At 37.7% G+C, this 22,171-nt stretch overlaps 1 protein-coding gene across 1 annotated transcript; it reads left to right on the top strand.

Moving 5' to 3' along the window:
- Positions 1–13: 13 nt before the first annotated feature.
- DNAAF10 (dynein axonemal assembly factor 10) lies at positions 14–22,028 on the top strand. Its single transcript, XM_026484296.4, has 8 exons — positions 14–549; positions 8,186–8,286; positions 10,342–10,472; positions 13,207–13,308; positions 15,871–15,986; positions 16,692–16,826; positions 19,243–19,340; positions 21,126–22,028. Exons 1-8 carry the CDS (start codon positions 367–369, stop codon positions 21,331–21,333), a joined length of 1,074 nt encoding a protein of 357 aa, XP_026340081.2. The 5' UTR covers positions 14–366; the 3' UTR covers positions 21,334–22,028.
- The last annotated feature ends 143 nt before the right edge of the window (positions 22,029–22,171 follow it).

Here is a 22,171-nt window from a genome sequence, read left to right as displayed (position 1 = left end):
GACCTGAAGGGGGGTTTTGTGTTTGCTGGGAAGGGGAGGACATCCGAAAATACGCCTGATTCCTATGGTGCCCCTCTGGCTCCGCCACTCACAGCCGAAGCAATTGCCATCAACAATATGTGTATGTACGTAAAGCAGTAGGTAAAGACGATAGCGAGTTTGTGCTGTTAGTGGAGAAAAATCTTGCGTGATTCAGTAGGGCATCGGGCTTTATCTGAGACAACTAAATCCAACTCGCCAGGGGCAGGGGGCGACTACGGCAAGTGGGAGGGGGAAACTGTCGCTAATGTTTGGAGTCTGGTCTCCCGGTTAGTGTTTTGTCAGGCAGTGGGTGTGCTGGTTGGTGGAGAGGAAATTGGGTGCACCATGTCGGCCTTCGAGAAGCCTCAGATCATCGCCCATATCCAGAAGGGCCTCAACTACACGGTATTTGACTGTAAATGGGTGCCCTGCAGCGCCAAGTTTGTGACCATGGGCAACTTCGCACGGGGCACCGGCGTTATTCAACTGTACGAGATCCAGCACGGAGACCTAAAGCTGCTTCGGGAGGTGGGTGCCGGGCGAGACTGCCCAGTTCCAGGCTCTGCTGGTGGTGAGGGGGCGAGTGCGGATTCGGGGGTGGGGAGAGTTTGCATTTCTTTTTGCCCCAGCCTTCGTCCAGCGTCCGCCAAAAGCACAGCTCTAGCTGCGCGGAACCATCGAAGGTGATCGCAGATTGAGGAATACTTCCGACGTAAAACACTTTGGTTCGAGTCCTGAATTCTCGGCTGGCCAGTTTATCTGTTCCCTCCTGGCCCCTTCCTGCAGCCACCCTTGCAGTCCAGCGCGAGGTCTCTGGGAAGTGACATTAAAACTTCGTATCTAGATTGGAGGTTCTTCTAGGTAGTTGAAGTTGTTTGTGGAGAGTCGCTTTAATAGACCCAGCAATAGTAAAATGGTCTTTCGTACAAGCAGAGACAAGGCAGGCATCGGGATACCTGCACTGTAATTGGAGGAGGCTAACCATTTATTCTTTTTTTTTTTTTTTTAATATTTTCTTTATTCATGCGAGTGAGAGAGGTAGGGGCAGAGGGAGAAGCAGGCTCTCGGTGGAGCAGAGAGCCGGATGCAGGACTCGATCTGAGGACCCTGGGATCGCAACCTGAGCCAAAGGCAGCCGCCTAACCGACTGAGCCACCCCGGCGCCCCTTAGTCATTTTTTCTTTCAACAAGTTATCAGTTGATTGCCTAGTAATCCCAGGCATGTGAATGACAATGTCTCCGGTCTCATGGAGTTTATTTTCTAGTGGGAGAGAGAATCAGATAATCAAACCGACGATGCATAAATACAAACCGAGATGAATTCTCTTAACATAAAGGAACATGGTTCTGTGAGAGTAAAACAGATTTGGGATGAGTGGAGGTGACTAGGCTAAGCTAGGAGTAGAGGAGGAGGTTTCCAGAGGAAACAGCGTCAGTGGAAGCTCAGGGAGGGGAGCAGACTTTGCAAGATCTGTAGGTCATTTAAAGATCTACTCCTTTTTAAATGGTACATCACTGAAGGACTTTTAGCTGGGTGTGGCAAGATCAAGTTCACAAGTTTAGTGAAGATCGTTAGTGAAAGAATTAGAGTAATGATGTTAACTAACATTCTTGCAGTTGTTTTTAAAATGCGTTGATTTTGGGTGATCAGAGTATTTAGGGTTGTAATAGACTACAGGGAAGGCTGAGAAATCGAGATTAAAAACTGTGGAGAGAGTCTGCGTGAATGAGATAGGCATTAAACTGGTAGATAAAGGATGAATACAATTTTGATAGGCAAGCCTGAGATCTCATCTCACTTTAAATTTCTATGAGTGCCAGTTTTCTTGTTCAGTTTGTCTTTTCTAGCCAGGTACTCAGAGTTTCTAAACATGGCTGATTCTTTTCCACCTTGCCTTCTGTTGCTCACCAGTGAGCCTCCAGGTACCTGTTGCTATTTTACGGTCCAGTTCAGATTATTTGATTTAGGAAATCCCTTTCTGATCCCCGCACAAACTTCTCTACACTGCATTTCTTTGTTATTTATTATCCGCTGCTGAAATATATAATTGTGTCCCATTTATCTCTAATTAGATTGTAAGCTCCTGGAGAGTAAGGAGAGTGTCTTTCATTAGTGTGGTTTGTAAGGTTCAGCCACTCAATAAATTATTTGTTAAAAGAATGAGTGAATGTATATCTGTAAAAGGATGTAAATTGGGAAATTTAAATATTGGTTTATTGATCATTAATCAACTGGCGTCAAGGTTTGAACAAATGGGAAACATTGGAATAGCAGACAGAAACTTACAGGTAAGTACTAGGAACAAATACCAGATACCATCAGATTTCACCAGAGAGCACTTACAGACTTGGTACTTTTTTAACATAAAATATAATTTGTGTACATTTCAGGAATACACTTGTTCCACAAAGTGAAGTAGTTCCCTTTGTCTCTATTGGCAGCCTACTATTACAAGATACTACGTTAAAGAAGGACCAAAGGTACTTGAAAGATGAATCCCTTCTTCTAAAGAGCCTCCTGTCTAAACAGAGGAAAAAACTAATGCAAAAACACTTTTAAGAACTTAGATTGCATTTGGCTGTGATGGTGCAGTGGAAAAGGCTATAGGTTTAATACAGGCTCTGTGATTCTCAACCCTTACTATGCATCAGGATCAGCTGAGTATGTTCTGTTGCTGTTGTTGTTTTCATTGTTATTGTTGGTGTGTGTGTGTTTTAAAATATTCATGCGTTGGTCCCACCTTAAGGAATTCTGATGTGGCGCGAGTCTTGCATCTACACTAGAGTGAGGCCTGGATATCAGTATTTTTAAAACTTGAATTAGGTGATTCTAACAAGCACCAATGTTGACTACCATTGGGCCGGATGAATTATTGAAATACTTGATTCTTCATTGTGAAACCACCTCAGGTCATGTGTTCCAAAGCCCATGCATCCAAGGTAAAAATGTGTGAAGGGAGCCAACGGGTCTTTGTTGATGGCTGCTTTCTCTTGTTACTAAGGACAGATAGGGAGTGAGGGCCGTCATGTACAGTTGAGCACTTTTCTCCACCACACACAGGGTTGCAGGGTTCAAGGCAAAGCTGAAATCTCTCTTTCTGATCAGACTTTACAAGTGTGAGACTTCCTCATCCTATAAAGGGCAGCCTTTCTCTAATTGGCACAAAGGACTAGGGGTGACCCTGAAAAATGGAATCATAGTTGTGGATGTTTATACTGTAAAAATTAATAATAAGCAAATAAAGTTCCACTTTTTTAGCCCCTGTGCCACTGAGTTCACTGCTTCTTACCATTTGGTTGACTAACCCTTTTAATGTTAATCAAAGTAGTGCCAGGATGTGGAGGAGGAAATACTGACAAGCTGTACTAGGCCCACCCACAGACAGAAGAAAAAATAGCTCTCATGAGAATTATCTATCATGGGCTTCCTTAATCACGTTCATTTATTGTAACAGAACCAACAGCTAGGTCAAAAATGACCATCTATGATTTGTCATACAGCAAAAGTTAGTAATACATGCCAGTTTTCTTTGTGGAACACATTTTGTAAAATCTTTTTAGCCAGGTTTTTTGTTTGTTTGTTTCCTAACAAAAATTTAAGTAACCACTGGATTCTTTTAAATCTTTTTTTTTAAAGGTAAAATATTTAACAGAGGCAGGGAGGGAGCCTTTTTATTAACTATAAAAAATTGGCTTCACTCCAGTGCCCCTTCTTAAAGCTGTTACGATTTCCATGAATATCTTAGAAAGAGAAAATGCCCCTGCTTCTGTAAGTCCCATTTGCCAGCAGAGCTCAGCCCTTCTCAGCAAACTGCGGTCCTCACTGTCAGGCAGATGATAAGGTGTTTGTACATTTGAGTTTTTTTAATGTTTTTATATTTTGAGTTGGATTTGACTCTTGCACAACAGACTACTAGAACCTATAAATCTCTTTATTTTTCTTTGGTATAAGGAGAAAAAAAGAACATGAGGGATGCATAAATACCATATATTTACATCTTGTAAAGATGTGAATGAAGGTAAAAACCAAAGGACACAAATCTGAAAGTAGGTTCAGTTCGTGACTATACCATTTCCCTCACCGATCCATTTCAAGGTTGGAACATTTGTTTGGTACTTCTAATGACTGTCAGTTTTATAGAATGGGGGTTACATAATAAACTTTATTTAATTGATTTACATGTAGGTCTGGGGGCAGCCTCGTTTAGTATAAAGAGCTTGGAGTCTCCCTGGCTCCAGGGACCTTGAGCCCAGTCCTCTGAACCTGTTTCCTCATCCGGAAAGCAGTGTTTCAAATACTTCGCTTGCAGTTGTTTTAGAAAGAAAAGGGACGGCTTAGTCTGGAAGAACATCTAGAACAGTATCTGATATATGTGTTCAATATATGGATGCTGTTTCCATCACTGCATATAAATGACACCAGAAACTATACGGTGTGTCATGTGAAAACGTGGGAGAAATGAGAACGTGGACTCCAGCAATGGTTTCTTTCTCTCTAGCAGTAGGAATGAGAGGTTAATAGATATTCATTTATACTTTGATTCAACGAAGTTGAGCCCCTACAAGGTGGGGCAAGGCCCCATTCTCGTGGTACTCATTCTAGAAAGGATGGGGATAGAGAATTGAATAAATAAAATAATTTTATTGGTAAATGCAATAAAGAAGGTTAAACAGGGTGAGTGATAGTGATTTGGGGGTTCCGCTTCAGATTGGAGGAGCAGGGAAAGCCTCTTAAAGGAAGTGACATTTAAACTGGAATCTGAAAATTAGGAGAAGGAAGACATGATCTGAGGGAAGAGCAGTTCAGGCAGTGGTAATAGTAAATGCAAATGTCCTGAGGTAGAAATGACTTTGTTGTGTCTGAAGAGCAAAAAAGAAAGCTACAGATGTGGCTGGAGTGTAGTAGAGAGGAGAGAAGCAGGAAATAAGGTCAGAGAATCAAGGCCAGATTTCAAAGAGCTTTGTACATTTTGTCTACCACGGGCCTTGGTGCCACTCCTGTGAGTCTGTGCCTCTAAACGTAGATGCATTTTATTTCATTCCATTATATTTCAACAAAGACTGACTTTCAGAATTTGTGCAATGACAAATGTGAAAATATCTAGTATAGGATCTATTGTAATAGAGTGGTTCTCAGTTTGGTTTCTTCCTTTTAAGGCAGGGATTCTCAGATGTGTTCAGGTGCCAGAATGGCTGGACATTGTGGTGCTGTTTTTGGAACTCCATAAAACATGGGTATAGTCAGTTCCAATTCTGCACAAAGAAGGAGTTTTCCAGTAGAAAAATCTGGCTACATTATCATACTGTGGTCTTTATATCACATGAAGTAACCATACATAAATTTTTAAATCTTCATTTTTAGGTTTTCTTACTGGTGTACATTTGCTAATATTTTCTAACAGGCAAGCTAAAAAAGTATCCAAGAAAACTTAAGTTTGAGACATACATATCCATTAGCTGTTTTAAGCTTGTGTGTGCATGCGCACGCGTGTGTAAATTTATACAAGGGAAGTGTGTGTGTGTGTGTGTGTGTGTAAATTTATTTCAGTACCGGAAGATCAGTGTGTTCCAGGAGCATGGTTTGAGATTCTCTGCTCCAAAGGGTTAAATGGTGAAAGTTACATAAAGAAATCACATAGGGAGGAAAGTTTTTGCTTCCCAGTTTTTTATTACCAGCAGTAAAATCTTCAAAGAACTATGTGTGTACTATAGGGACTGAAAAATAGAGGTTAGCTTTTATGGTAAAACTCTTCTGTGGCTTAGGAAGAAGAGATACCCCATCAGAGACCTCAGGGGATAGTGGAATTGTGGGAAGCAGAGTGCTTTAGGTGGTAGAAGAGGAGAAAAGGGGAGACTGCTCTTCCCAGGTCTCTGAGAAGAATTTTCCTAGAGAGTTAAATCAATACGTGATGCACCCTCCCCACAGCTCCTAATCCTCTGACTCTCTGGAACCATATTCCTGTCCATCCTGCTGCTTACCTGAGAGGCCCATCTTCACCCTGTACCTCTGATGTCGGAGCTATGACTGGTGACCTCTTGCTTGGCACACCCAGGCCCAGTGTGAGGCAAGCGGAGGAAGGAGTTGGTGTCTATTTCATCGTTGGCATAAGTGATCTGTTGTTGGAAACTACTTTGTTAAATTGACAAAATTTTGATTCTTGGTGTTTCTGCGTTATAAGATGACTCTTATAAAATTGAAAAAATAACTAAAACGAATATCAGTTTTCTGAATAACTGAACTATCTCGGACCACATATGCATTGCAAAGAAAAAAATGATTCCGTGATTTTGTGCTTCTCATCAGTGTGGTCTTTTGGAACGATGTTCTTACAGAACCGCCTTTGATTACCGGGCGGTTCCAAGGAGGCTATGAATGCTTTCTTGTAGAACTGGCTACATAGTAACTGTTAATTTTTCCAGATCCCAAACAGTGAGAAGACTCAACAGGCTGGGATTCTCCAAAGTCCTGTACCATATAATATCTTTTGACTCATGAAAGAGAAGTTTAGTTATAGTTTGTGTTAAGTGAATTTTATTTTCTTTTTCTTTGAAAATTGCTATGTGTACTCCATATGGAAGTGCCCAGCCAAACATTGGAAGTGTCGGGGAAATTATTTTTTAAATTATATGAAACAGGCTAAACCTAGTAGGAGGGATGAAGATTGGCCCAGGAACTGAAAGGTTACAAGAAGAAATCCCCTAGAAACTGGAGAACTCTGTGGAGAGAAAAAAGTATATCCAGAATATTGTTATGTCAAAAAAAAAAAAAAAGTCAAAGGAAAATATATTATGGGCCTCCTTATATTAAAGCAAACCTTATGTATGCTTGTAAATGTGTAGAAAAAGGTCTAGAAGGATGGGGATTACTGGGGAGCATCAAAGGGAAACTCACTTTTTGATGTTCAGTTTTTTGTTTTGTTTGAATTTTTATGGGGAACACATATTACTTTTATACACACAGAACTTACAGTTTATAAGAGATTAAGTAAGAGGAATAGTTTTGCCCTGTTGAGGCCTACAGTAAATGGGAGAATATAGGGCTAGAGTATGCTGTTGGCAGGCATCAGGTAGCGGCCTCATCCGATTCCACATTGCCCAGAGTTCCCACCGTTGAAGGCAGCAGCAGACTCCAGGAGGGACTTCTGTGGCCTAGGCAGGTGGGGTCAGGTGGGCAGGGGCAGCAGAGAAATGGGAAGCATCAGGAAGTTAAAGGAGATCAGTGGAAGCCCCACAGAGGTGTGGGAGTTGATGAGAGTAGCATAATGCATGGGTATATGTGGGAGGAGTCAGAGAGCAACTGATATTTTGATTGTAAACTCCTTGAGGGCGTGGCCAGTCTCCTTCATGTTTGTATCCTATTCTGCCTAGTTTGTTGATTTGCATTTAGTAGGAACTCATTAAAAATGCTGAATGCCTGAGTTGGGCAAATGTAAAAAGCTGTATGCTTCAGGCTCTTTGCCTGTGGCAGGAGGGTATCATATGATATCATTTCTAAGGATCCTTTTGGTGATATAGTCTATACATGATTTCCATAAGCCACATCACTTAAATAGTACATCGGTGTGTAGTTGTTTTACTAATGTGATTATATGCAATACTGGGAGCAGCTGCTTTTTAAAGGAATGTCAAAATATTGGCTAATCCATACCAATAGCAGTGCCTTTGGTACTCATATGTAGACAAAACTCTATGCATTGATAAGGTCCCAGGGAGAATAGGGACATAAACATTTTCAGTTTATAGGGTTCTGCGGGGAAAACTCCAAGAGACATAAACATTTTTGTTCCTGTAGCCATCTGGAAAGAATAATATCTTCATTATGTTCTCATTTCTACTGAGGATCTTAAAGAAGAACAGCACATTAAATGCTGAAATTTTCATATTTGCAAACCAATGGAGATGGTATACTTGTCAGAATTTGAATGTCTCATTAGTGAGATGAGAGGAAAAGCAAAATTAAAACTCATTCTCTTTGACAGTTACATACTTTTAAACTATAAGAAAGTGACTAGAGGAAACGCATGATAATTTTGATCAGAAAATGTTTTAATTGCTTTTTATATTATGTGTCTTATTTAAGTCCCATAATAGAGCCATAAATATCATGAATTATAAATAGCTGCTTACATAAATAATGTATCCTCTCTCCCTCCCTTCTGTCAAGATTGAAAAGGCCAAACCCATTAAATGTGGAACATTTGGTGCAACATCTTTACAGCAGAGATATTTAGCTACTGGAGATTTTGCTGGAAACCTTCATATATGGTAAGATTATTTAATCAATATTAAGGCATGAGGTAGGCCATTTCTTTGATAGTCTTGTTGCTCTTCCTCTGAAAGGGAGAATTCTAATTTTAAAATGTTTCTTGTTCGATTTTAACTATTTATAAAAATGCAAGAATTGTCTTTTAATACACATTTCTAGGTTTCATATTCAAAATCCCTTTAAAAATACTGTTTTTCTTTAGATATTTTGAATAATGTTACCAGTATTTATTTCCACATCTGCTGTTTGGTGTTAGAATTTAATACTTTATATGTGTACATAAAGGGCTCCTCCCCACGTGTGTAACACAGAAAAGTTCAATATTGCTAACATATCAACGAGACAATTGGAATTGGCATTACAGAATGATATACTGAGTTTTTGTTTTAATTTTTTAATGTAGAACTCTCAATTCATTAAAAAAAATTTTTTAATACTTTAGCTAACATTAAGCACAACTTTTTAGGAACACATCTGTTGAGCAAATCAATATAAACCTGTTATGAATGAACAAAACCATAATTATGCCAAGTGTTTGCAATTTTCATGTTCTACCTAGAGTTATTTCTTTGTATTTAAGTTAAGTTGCAGGAATTGATATTCCTCCTTAATTACTTTTCAAGAATATCTCTTATTTTAATTATTTAAAGTATATAGTAATGTTCTAGAAAGAAACTGTCTTCTTTGCCTCATGTTTTCTAAGGTGACCTTTCTTGATTCTCACTTAGTATCTGCTGCTTTGCAATTGAATTACTCTGACATATTTATCTTGGAATCAAAATATAAAACAGAATGAAGCTATTTTAAATTCCCTTTGCTTTAACTGCTTAATACTTAAGTTTGCATTTATTAGAATGCATCAGTTTTTACATAACTGTGTCATATACTTTCAAAGAAATCAGGAGAGACCAATCTGATTGTTATTTTTAAAAATAACATATGTCAGTATAAGAATATGCAAAAAATGACACTGTTGACTGTCTTCCTAATAGAGTTTCCTCGTATAGTTACAGGTATTACTGTCATTGTTAAGTCTTACAATTTCATATTATAAAAAGCAGTATTTTAAAGTCTGTAAAAACAGTAAAACAGTTCTTTTAAGTAGAATTTCAGCCCTGTTTAATCGTGATTCTTTCACAAACATTGTCTTTTAACTAGATTGAGCTATCCGAAATTTTGATTAGGGAGATTTTACTAATAAATCTCAGCCTAGTGACAAGTTGGGATTACATTTCATGAATAGCTATATTAATTTTTTTTTAAAGTGTAGGTTATCAAAAACTGACCTGTTAAATGTGATTTAGAAGCTCCAGTAGAAAAAAGGGAGGCAGGAGAAGGGGTATACTAACATAACCTACTTGAGTTACTCTACCAGGGGAGACTCAGATACTCATAGTAGTGGGTCCTTTCCTGCATTCCTTTCTCTTAACTAACCTAGATTTAGACAAACTTACGTTAATTGTGACCAGCATGATGATACACTGAAAAATATGTAATGAGATGAAAATAGTATGGAATTTAGTGAGAAAATAATACATTATAAAGGAAGAAACATATGCATAGTAAACACTACTCATATTTTATCCTTCCAAAAGATCTCAAGATTAGACTACCAAGGCCTATTTTGGAAAAACCTTCTGAATTACTTTGAATTTACTCTGTTTAAAATAGTGATTATTAGACTTCAGTGAACCAAAGCGTCAGCAGATTTGGGGCTCCTCATCCATTATATCTGGGGAGGAGCCCAGAAATCTGCATTTATTAGCACACTCACCTGGTAAGTCATGGCAGAGGTCCTATATGGATTATCTCCGAGATTCACTAAGTGGGCTCAGGATGTAGAGTTCCAAGTTGAATGATGACTGTTCTCATTGAGGGCTTGAAAGAAGCTAAAGTGGAGAGAAAATACTGGAAGTCAATGTATATATTACCTTCATAGCAAAACCCTTATTTTTGAACAAAAATCTAAATAAGGTATGCGTTCTTAAATTTCAGTAGTGGACTCAATGTTTGGGACATGTGGAGTAAGTAAGAAGCTGTGTTCTGTTGTCTAGGAATTTGGAAGCTCCAGAGATCCCAGTATATTCTGTAAAGGGCCATAAAGAAATTATAAATACCATAGATGGTGTAGGTGGACTGGGAATCGGGGAAGGCGCACCAGAAATTGTGACTGGCAGCCGAGATGGTAAGTTAAAGTATTCTATGTATTTCAAAAAATTTTTTTCTTTAAATGAATCTTTGTGCAACAATATGTCTTCTCTTGTGGAAATCCTCTTCAGTAGCCATGAGTACTAAACCTAACTGTACTTTTTTAAAAGGCAAGTTTAATTGCATATCCCCCAATTGCCTCAGACTTTTGGGTGTTTTGAGATAGGAGCATAGGACTTCCTATTTTAGTTTGAGCTAGTTCAACTACTAACAACCATAGTTTCCTATGAACTTTGAAAGACTTACAATTTCTTTACAGGTTTTTGAGGCAGCTGACAATACAAGGTGGGTGGCAGCTTTTCACATTTTTGGGGGGTAGGGGCAGAGGGAAAGAGAGGGAGAATCTTAAGCAGACTCCATGCCCAGTGCAGAGCCCAACGCAGGGCTCGATCTCATGACTCTGAGATATGACCTGAGCCGAAATCAAGAGTCGGACGCTTAACTGACTGAGCCACCCAGGCGCCCCCTCTTTCTTTTTTAAAAAAACAGAAATAGCACTTGTGAAAATTGTCATGTTGACAGCTGGTTGAACATTGAAGTTTTGTGATCCTTCCACTGAGCATTGTAGAAAGATCCAAGGGCACTACCTCTACTTTTCTACCCTGTGGTGACTCAAGGAACAGGTCTATTGGTGTTCAAAGATGTTCTGAATGACTGTAATAGGAGTTAGAACGTGTAGTTTCATGATGGGTACATAAAAAATTTGGTACCGTAGTGGGTTTGGCTAATTTTTAATGGCTGCTCAAGACCATGAGGAAATTGTTTTAAAAGAAAAGTGAGACATATTTTTCTAATAGTTATTTGAGTGTCTGTGTTTTAGAATCAATTATTCCTTTTAAATCATAAAAGTGAGGTGCCTGGGTGGCTCAGTCATGATCCCAGGGTCCTGGGATCGAGCCCCACATCAGGCTCCCAGCTCAGCGGGAAGCCTGCTTCTTACTCTCCCACTCCCCCTGCTTGTGTTCCTTCTCTCGCTGTGTCTCTCTCTGTCCAATAAATAAATAAAATCTTAAAAAAAATCATACAATATGAAATATGGAAGGAAAAATAGCATTTAATCTACTATAGTAGCGTAACCCTTAGATTTGTTTTCCTTTCCAGTCTTATATATAATTTTGTATAGTTGTCAGGGTGGATATGATTTTTGTCTTTTTTTATTTTGAGTTTTGTCATATGCAAATGTTGCTGTTTCCATCATTATCATTCTTTTTTTTTTTTTTTTAAAGATTTTATTTATTTATTCGACAGAGATAGAGACAGCCAGCGAGAGAGGGAACACAAGCAGGGGGAGTGGGAGAGAAAGAAGCAGGCTCATAGCAGAAGAGCCTGATGTGGGGCTCGATCCCGTAATGCTGGGATCACGCCCTGAGCCGAAGGCAGACGCTCAACCGCTGTGCCACCCAGGCGCCCCCTCCATCATTATCATTCTAATGACTATATAATAGTCTGTCCTATGGAGGTATCACAGGTGTCCTTAACCATGTCTTTGGTAATAAGCGTTCAGTTTGCTTTAAGTTTTTGTTATTGTTTTTGGGAGAGTGACTTTAAAATAATGAAGGAATGAGTATCGTCATGTATATAACTTTTTTAGAATAAGCATATTTTATGATTTTTAAAATTTATTATCAGACTTTCCAAAGTACCCATGAACATTCGGAGCTACAACAGATGAGGTGGCTTTCCAATCTACCCTACCAGCATTGATTTTCCTTTTTTCCCCTAATTTTATAGATAAAAATAGTAGTCCATTCCAATTTGTGTTAACTTCTTTCTGTATTTATCAGTTTTAAACGCTTTGTGAATCGTCTGTTTATGTTCTTTGCTCATTTAACTATTGCAAATTTTATATGAATCTTATCAATATGTATGAACCCTCTAGAGTAATATAATAACCTCTTGTCACATTTTTGGGAATTTTTTTTCTCCTTAAAGTAGCCTTTTTAATGACCAACTTTATTTTATCTTTGGAGATAAATCTAGTGGGATATCTCCCCTTTTCCTGAGTTTATTATCTCTTTTAAGGATTTTTTGCCCTTTTCGTGTTCTCTCTTAAGTACTTGCCTTTTAGCCATTTTATTAAATGCATTTGTATTTCTCATAGGCAGTGTATTTCTCATTAGTTAGTAGTCCTGCAATTCGCATTAAAAGGAAAAGCATTGAGAAGAAATATGTGTTAATTTTATTTAATATTTCCCTCATCTCTATTGCCACAGGGAAATTAAACTTAATTGTATGTGAGATAGTATTCTGAAACCCCATATAAGAAATCATAAATGTAAAAATTAGAGTTTGTACATCTGTATAAGAAAAATGCCAATGATTATATGGGTAGTATGGAAAAAAATTAAAATGACACTAATATTATTCTAAATAAGTAGTACATTAGGTTTAGGCTCAAAGAAAGACATGATCTCAATGAATAACATTTGTATGTCCCTTGTCACTCATACCTTGTTGATAACTTCGGAACAGTTGTTGGCTTTTCTGTGTATCTATTACCTTGGAAATCAGGTCCAACAGTAACATATGGGTTATATCTCTGATATTAAATACACCTTGCTCAAGTAGAAGTCAGAAATATGTGAATATTTTTCAAGTGTTATATTATCTATAATATGGCCATAAACACGGGAAATCATGGGAAGAGAATGCAGGAAAAAAACGTCATCAATCACTATTGAATTTTGCTAACTCACTTGTATGCACAACAGGAACTGTGAAGGTGTGGGACCCAAGACAAAAAGATGATCCCGTTGCTAATATGGAACCTGTACAAGGAGAAAACAAGAGAGACTGTTGGACTGTGGCATTTGGTAAATTATTGAAGAACCTTGCATTTGAGGTATCAGATGGTAAAAAAGCACAGTGCTTCAAGAAATTCCCAATAGTCTCATTACAGTCTGTTTTGTGGATTATTCTGATAGTTTATTGAGGCAAATAGAGATGGTGGTCAATGTCAGCCTCTGGGGCCTAGGTTTTGAATCCTCACATTGTTACTTCTTGGCTGGATGAAGTGGGCAATTTACCAAGCTTCTCTGTTCCTTAGTTTCTTCATTTATAAAGTGGAACTAATAATAGAATTTACCTAATAGTGTTATGAGGATTCAATGAATTAATGCATGTTAAGTACTTAGAATTGTGCTTAAATTATTAAGTGCTCAAAAATATTTGGTACTATTATATACTTCTGTTTAACTAGATAATGTTGACCTAGTTTAGAACCAAATGCCATTAATGGAGCAAAGCAGAGTCTCAAATGCTCAAAGGTGACCTAACAAATCTTACATTATACCCTACACAGAGGATGTTTATTTTCTAGAACATAGTTATGCCATTATAGAATTGTTATAATTTGATAACTGTTCTTCTGTTACTATACTTAAAATGAATATTGACTTTGAGGACTAATTGATGTATGCCCTAGTATCTCTTACTGAGAACCATAATTAAAATAATTTTTGCTACTAAAGGATATGGGTCATACTTAGTTTGAAACCTATATGTTCTTTCTTCTTTTTCTTAGTATAATCCTGTGTAGATAACAGACATTAAAAGTGTGATTTAACAGTATACATGAACTGTTTAACTTTCATAGATTTTAAAAATTGCACTATTATTTAATCAGAGCAAAGTTTTAGGTTTCCAATTTAAAAAAAAACAAGTTCTTGTATGGGAATTACTGTGTTTGTATTTTATGACCAATAATATATAAATTTAGCACATGTACACCTTGGGGAGAAATTTCAGGACTTGTATTTAGAATCATCATCTAAAATTTGATATAATAATTTAAAAGTAATTACCTGTGGGTCCATTAATGCCTTCCATCTTTGATCTAGAGGACATAAGTGCAGTTTTAAATTTGGGACATTAAGTTTGAAAAACAATCCATTCATTTGACTCTTCTATGAATGTCAGGTATGTCCAGAATACTGTGGACATGCAAAGGTGAGAGGGATTCCTAGTCTCGCTTCAAGAACCTTCTATTTTAGTAAAAAGGGCATGATATATACACTAATTATAGTACAGGATAGGAGTGATAAAAGGTCACAAGAGGTGTGGATAAATATGGAAGGAATCTTGAGGGAGAGATGGCTGTGGAGGAAGAACATTTTGACCTCAGACCAAGTATATATGGGATTTGAACCACTGAAACTAGGAGGAAATGTCAAGCATAAGGAGTAGCCTTAAAGAAGTCAGAAGTGTTTAGACAGTGTGGAGGCAGTGTCAAACCTTGAAGGTTTTTGTGGGGATGAGATGTGACCAGTTTTAAGAAGATCAGATTGGTAGTGTGTAGTGGGGAGAGATGAGTGTCAGAGGTACTCCAGAAAACATCCCCGGATCCAAGCAGGATGAGGTGAACTGTAGATTATAAACTTACTGTGGGTGTGATCATTCATACAACGAAAAATATATCAGTGTGTTACAACTTATTTCAGATTTCCTTGCAAAGGTGAGATAACGCCAGACAACATTTTGCAAAATAAATGAGTTTTCTTTTTTTAAATCTCTATGCATAACATAGTTTTCTTTTTAGTTTAGTTTTTTTTTTTTTTTAAGATTTTATCTATTTATTTGTCAGAGAAAGACAGCCAGCGAGAGAGGAAACACAAGCAGGGGGAGTGGGAGAGGAAGAAGCAGGGTTACAGCAGAGGAGCCCGATGTGGGGCTCGATCCCACAACACCGGGATCACGCCCTGAGCCGAAGGCAGACGCCTAACCGCTGTGCCACCCAGGCGCCCCAAAATAAATGAGTTTTAAGGTAGTTTCTATTCGCATTCAAACGTAGTTACTGACAAAGAAAGCAATAGAAGCACAGCTGTACTTATTCTACAAAACCCTGCTATGTTTGAGCTGTAATTGACTTGTTAGTTTGCAGATATGGTAGAGAAAGAACATTTGCTTTGAACTGAGACGCCCTTGAACACTTTCACTTACCCCTTCAGAAGAGAATCTCAGCAAATGAGCTTTTTTTTAAAAAACAATATTAGAGGGGCGCCTGGGTGGCACAGCGGTTGAGCGTCTGCCTTCGGCTCAGGGCGTGATCCCGGCGTTATGGGATCGAGCCCCACATCAGGCTCCTCTGCTGTGAGCCTGCTTCTTCCTCTCCCACTCCCCCTGCTTGTGTTCCCTCTCTCACTGGCTGTCTCTCTGTCAAATAAATAAATAAAATCTTAAAAAAAAAAAAACAAAAATAACCAGTTTAACAGTCTTGATGTCCTGTCAGGATTGGCAAAACAGGATTCTGCCTAGTGTGATTTTTTTTTTTGGGGGGGGTCTTATTTGGTACAAGTTATATGTGTAGTTTTGTAACATTATTTTAGCAGACTTTAAATGAGCATTTTTAAAGATCTGCAATGTATCTTGATTTCCAGGCAATGCTTATAATCAAGAGGAACGTGTTGTTTGTGCTGGCTATGACAATGGAGATATCAAACTGTTTGATCTCAGAAATATGTCACTACGGTGGGAGACAAACATAAAAAATGGGGTAATGTACATTTGGGTTCTTTATAGTTTGAGCATGTTGTTGTCCACCTCTGCCCTACTTCGAAAGGAGAGTGCCTCTAATAACGCCTCTTGTACAGCCCCTCTCCCAATGGCTTTTAACTTTTGGGGCTGTGGAGCCCTTTGAGAACTTAATGAAAATCATGGATTCTCTCTTCAGAAAGTGAACATACACTCAGATGTGGTATGACAATCCCTGGTGAGCTACCAGCCCCCGTGGTCTGTCTGTGGACCCCTGTGGGCTATGCAGTGTGATATTAAAATGAGCTAGTAAGAGGCCTTTATTCCTGCTAATATTAGAAAGCCTGAAATAGTGATACCCTCCAAGTACTTTTAGATTTTTGGGTCCTGAGTTGTATACATTTAGTGAAGAATGTGGTTCCTTCCTGTTTTCTAAAATCAGCTTTGATTGTACTATATAAAATAATTATGTAATAACAGTAAAAAATTATATGGCTTTCCAAATTAATCTGCCAGACAGGGGAACTCAAGATGGTTTTGTTGATCCTATGAACCAAGAAGAAATTTTTTCAGTTAAAAGTATTTGATGTATTGACTCTCAAAATATAAAATGATTATTTAAATGCTTTCACATGAGCTGATAATTTTAAAGTTGTTTTACTTAGTTTAAAAGAACTTCCTGAATAATAATCATTAGGCCATCAGTAATACATAGTTTCTATTTCAGGTCTGTAGCTTGGAGTTTGACAGAAAAGACATAAGTATGAATAAGTTGGTAGCTACATCACTGGAAGGAAAGTTTCATGTTTTCGATATGAGAACACAGCACCCAACGAAAGGTTTTGCTTCTGTTTCAGAAAAGGTAAATATGAGGGAAATGTCTTTTATGAAGAGGAATGTTCATAGCTTGTTTTAGACTAATAAATAGAATTAGTCACCAAGGTTCCTTCCAGGTCTTTATATGAAGGGAGCTATTTTTAATATATTTTTGTGGGAACTTGACAAGTTTTTCTGTGCAGAGAGTACTTTCCCAAAGTTTATCAGTTTTAGATTTCTTGATTATAATGAAGGCCTCAGTTGGCTAAGAATCTTATTTGGTAGTTTAGGAAAAATCACAAGACAACTAGCTGATGCTAAGAATTGGATCAATAAAACCTAGCTTAGTGTTTTCTGATAAATATATAATATTTGTGTTAATATCTAATTACATACTTTTCAAAACATATCAACATATATACCTGATGTGATTTTATTACATTTTATTTTATATTCTGGTTTGCTATATTAAGTGAAATTATTTAAAGCGTCAATCATGGGCACATAATAGGTTCAAAAAAGTTATTTATACAGTCAGTCATTTACACATTTATACATACTTTGCCTTGTTCCGAAAGTATTTGAGGTAGCTTAGAAGGAAACATATGGTATTACAACATCAAAAATCGATGAAGAAAGCAGAGCACAGGGAAAATACTGGTTAAAGAAAGAAAAAAACAAGATGATGAAGCCTGGAGTAAGGGGACTGCATAAGATTCAAGCTGAAACACCCTGTCGTTGCCCAGAGATGGGTTGGGAATGTGACCCTGAGCTTCTTTCAATGTGAAAGTAAAGATCAGTTACAGATTTGTAGTTTCCATATGATTAAAATATATAAGTTGCTCAGGAAATAAAAATTTACTGTCTTGCTCTCTGTCCCTCCATTGTGGATTCAGTAGTACTTCTCAAATCTTCCTGTTTCATCTTATTTTGTTATTACTGTTTATTATTATTATTACTGAATATAAATTGCTGTCACTGCCTGATGAACTAAATTCTTAACAAGGTAGCTATAAATTGCAATATTGTTTGCCTTCGTTATTTCAGAATATAGTTAAGTATCAACAACATAAAGCACTTTATTAAATTTTCCCTTATACAATTATAACACATTTCTCATCCAGTATATATATTTTTTAAGATTTTATTTATTTATTTGACAGAGAGAGAGCGAGAGAGAGCACAAGTAGGCAGAGCGGCAGGCAGAGGGAGAGGGAGAAGCAGGCTCCCCTCTGAGCAGAGAGCCTGACGTGGGGCTCGATCCCAGAACCCTGGGATCATGACCCAAGCCGAAGGCAGACACTTAACTGACTGAGCCACCCAGGTGCCCCTCGTCCAGTATATTTTAAAAGGTCATGTCCCCTCTTGCTTTTTGTGTTTTTTTTTAATCAGCTTTCAGAAGTAAAGAGAAGTTTAAACTACGAAACAAAATTGAAATGGGTTTTAACAGCTTGAACCCAGTCACTTGCGGACTCTTACACACTTAAAGGGTGTATTTTGAGATATGGGATTTTAATCTGCGAATGGTAATCCTTTTACAAGACTATTAAGTCAAATGCCAAGATTAATCACTCACTGAAATGTGAAGTGTCCAAGAATGACTTAGACCTAGTTGGTCTCATTGTTTCTGCAAAGCACAGGATCTTTCCTCCCTCCATCTTTCCTCCCTCCTTCCCCCCTCTCTCTCCCTCTCCCTGCCTCCCTCCATCTCTCTCTCTCAAATTCCTTGCAGTGAATATTACACCATCAACACTGATTTACTAGCTGTTGTCGAGGTGCTAACAAGCTGTTAACCTTCCAGTTGCCATTTTTGTCTTTTAGTTTAATGTGACTGATACAGACCCTGGCTTATTATGACCTTAAACACCATTTATAAGTCCTTGTGGTTCTTATTTTGAAGACTAGATAAGTCAGATGATATAAATGAAAGATAAAGCTCTGGGAGCTTTAAGTTAAAATTCATTCCATATATGGGAACTTTTTGTAGTTCCCACTCAGTTTGCTAGAAACCTGAAACTCCTATAAAAAATTAAGTCTTTGTTTTGTTTTTTTTTTTAATTCAGTATCCTTTTTTCCCCTTAGGATGAAGTATATGTTTTTGCATTTTGAGTTTTTTTTCTTCCTCAGAGTGAGCTAGAGATACTTAAATGTGTAAAATCTATTTGCATAATTTATATGGTACTATAAACTTATATGGACTTTTAATCTGATAACATTTTTTTTAATCCAGTAGAACTTTGTTTCATAAAGCAGTAAAGAAAAAGGATGCTTTCCTTAATTTGTGATGGACTCCTATAAATCTCTGTAGCCCCTACAAAGAAATGTGCCAGAAATACTTTAATTACTTTTGTAACAGTTGAAATTATAGTAGTAAAAAAAATTTTTTTACAGAGTTTCTCTTCTGGGAGTCTTTGTTTATCATATAAACGTAAAAACTAGCTATGTGCTCTCGTCCTCTCTAGGCTCATAAATCAACTGTGTGGCAGGTCCGACACCTGCCACAGAACAGAGAGCTCTTTCTGACAGCTGGAGGCGCCGGCAGCCTTCACCTCTGGAAGTAGTAAGTCTCTGCCTGTGCACATTGCTCCTTTTTAAGTTACTGGTGGGCGGAAAGTAGGATTGGATTGAACTTTGTTGTCTTTCTTCCTCCTTTGACTTAGTTCGTTTTGATATGATTTTAAATTAAATGGTATTACATAAGTGTTATTTTTGTCAGCTTTTTAAAAAATTAATGTACTTATTTTACACTTAGTAAATATTAACCATCTTTTGACACACTAAATGTGTTTGTCATTGTAGTTGTGTCTTCCATGCAGCTTAGGAATAGTTCTTTTCATAGATTTAAAACCATGGTTTTTCTAGGTTTTTACTGATGTTGTTGTTTTTTTGTTCTGTTTTTGATATGAAAAATGTGACCAAAGGCTTTTGTGATATATTACCACCTGGTCGTTAGAACACTACCTCTAGAGAATAGGAAAAGGGTTGGAATTCTTAATTTTAGATCCTGATAATGCACTTGCCCACGTTCCGATACCGTCGTTACAAAGGAACCAGAAGAGTGCTGAGGGCCCTGATGGGTGTCCAGGAGAAGCCTGGTCATTGAGTTTGCTTGCTGTGTGCTGTGGGCTGGCTGAGTAATAGCCGTAGCTGTACCCTGAACCCCAAGTGCCCTAAGGTGGCACGTACGAGGTCAGCTGCTCATTTAAAAGGCCCGATAAAAGTTGAGAGTGAATGGTATTTCTTTCTCCATCACTCAAGGAAAAAAACCTAACAACACAAGCCCGCAAATGAAAGATATTTCAAAAATAAAGTTTGATTAATGATATAAGAAGAAAAATACCATCTTCAGTATGGCTGAGACTTTCACATTTGCAAAATACATGTCTGTTTATTAGCTCCTAAGCTATCAGGGAGGCTGAAAAACAGGGCTACATTTGACAAGTGTTAGGGTATTTAGGGATCTAGCTGACAAAAAACTGAGAATGAATGTGTTAGATCAAGAATATATAGTTTCTAAGAAGAAAAAGCAGAGGAAAAGTTTTAAGAATTCTGGAGAATGCCTGGTAGACAGACCATTCGGTAACTTCTCTTTTCCCGGTGTCTTGCCCATCCTTCCCTGATTCTTCCAGCCCAGTCTGCACTCCCCATTAGGCTCTGCCTATGTCCTTAGTTAAGCCAGGCAGCAGCACGTCACGGTGCTGCCTGGTGACCAAACGCCTTAGGCTGCTTCCTTGAAGAACTGCTTCCAGTTTTCTTTGTAATCCACATAGAGAGTTGCAGTCCATGTGATGTGCAAACATGTTTGCAGCTAGAATTTTTGATGATTGGATAAAGTGGGGTCTTGTATGTAATTAGAAATTGAAGCTTATCTCAATATGAATAATCCCTACCAGAACAGATATCTAGTCTAATCTTCAAATTGGTTTGGAGATTCGCTGTCAGAGTATTCTACCAGCAGAAGAGATTTGGTTTAAGTAAAATGATAGTTCACTTTATTTCCATTTGCCAGTCTCCCTTGGTAGTAATGCAATTAAATTATAAATATTATTGAGCACCCGAGAGTTCCTAGAGCATCTCATCTAGTTAATTCAGAAACTGTTTTTTGAGTGAATGGACCCCAACATGCTGATTTTTTGTGTGTGTATTTGAAACACACACACACATACTCACTCTTTATTGTTGTCTCTTTATTTGTATAAAACACAACATTAGAAAGATTCTTTAAGTATTTATCAGTTGCAATAATCAACAGAGAAGTAAAAATAGAGTTACTGGACTATATGTATAAAACACAATATGGCGAATGCTAAGATCTCTCTCCTTACCACTCTGGTCTTGTTTACAGCGAATACCCTGTTCAGCGTTCAAAGAAAGATTCTGAGGGAGTAGAGATGGGAGTTGCGGGCTCGGTCAGCCTTCTGCAGAATGTCACCTTGTCTACCCAGCCCATTTCCAGTTTGGACTGGAGTCCAGATAAAAGGGGTCTCTGCATCTGTAGTTCATTTGATCAGATGGTAAGAGTGCTGATTGTTACAAAACTCCATAAAATTTGATCTGAAGACTTAGGACTTGAAACCTTTAAGAGGAACACTTCTAGTATTTAGAATGTTCCCTGGGATCCTCTGACCCTCACTGAACAAAGCTGGATTTGACTGATGAAAACAGACCCTGGACGCAGACGTCCAGACCAGCCTCTCTCTGGGTATGAAACGCCGAATGGTGTGTTCCGGCGACTGGACTCGGAACTGGTTTGGTGCAGCACGTGGGACACCACTATCTCCAGCTCTGCTCATCTCCCCTCCATTTCTAAGAAGAAGTTGATACTTGTCTATGTTTAAACGTATTTTGAATTTGTTCTTCATCCCCAGAGTTACATATTTTACCATAACACCTGGTTTAAAATAGTTCTAAAAGTATTGTGAATTAACCTTCATAAATATGCTTTGAGAGATTTCAGTGTCAGTTAAGTTTCTGTAAAGAATATTACTTTATAAAAATTCCAAAATGGCAGGGTCAGACTAGATTTGGGTAACTGTTTTCAGCTGTATAACTCATAAAACAAAATATTATTTACCAAGTGAATATTTACAATGATCTCTTTTTACTTAAAAAACAGGAGTCAAATTAGACTTTTGGTTATTGACTGCTAAGTAGATGTTGAAATGTATATGATTATGAGGGTTTTCTAGCCTTATTTTTTGTCAAATCCTTTCATATATTTTATGAATAAATTTGTTTTTAAAATCTATGGATGCTTTGATTCTGTTAATTTAACAGTAGCAATAAAGCCAACACCATCACATCTTTGCTTTATAAATGCTTAACAAGTACCTCCTCATTCACTTTGTTTCTTTAATGCTCACCAGCTCTTTCGCTCCGCTCAGAGGCATT

Source organism: Ursus arctos, unplaced genomic scaffold (genome assembly GCF_023065955.2).
Source record: "Ursus arctos isolate Adak ecotype North America unplaced genomic scaffold, UrsArc2.0 scaffold_8, whole genome shotgun sequence".
Taxonomy (NCBI): Eukaryota; Metazoa; Chordata; class Mammalia; order Carnivora; family Ursidae; genus Ursus; species Ursus arctos.
Note: the sequence above shows the minus strand (reverse complement) of the source record. Positions and strands in the feature narration are given on the sequence as shown.

Coding starts and splice junctions, on each gene's coding strand:
- DNAAF10 (XM_026484296.4), top strand. CDS start 367: ATGTCGGCCTTCGAGAAGCCTCAGATCATCGCCCATATCCAGAAGGGC. Junction 8,287..10,341: donor GCTGGAAACCTTCATATATG/GTAAGATTATTT, acceptor TCTGTTGTCTAG/GAATTTGGAAGCTCCAGAGA. Junction 19,341..21,125: donor AGCCTTCACCTCTGGAAGTA/GTAAGTCTCTGC, acceptor TCTTGTTTACAG/CGAATACCCTGTTCAGCGTT.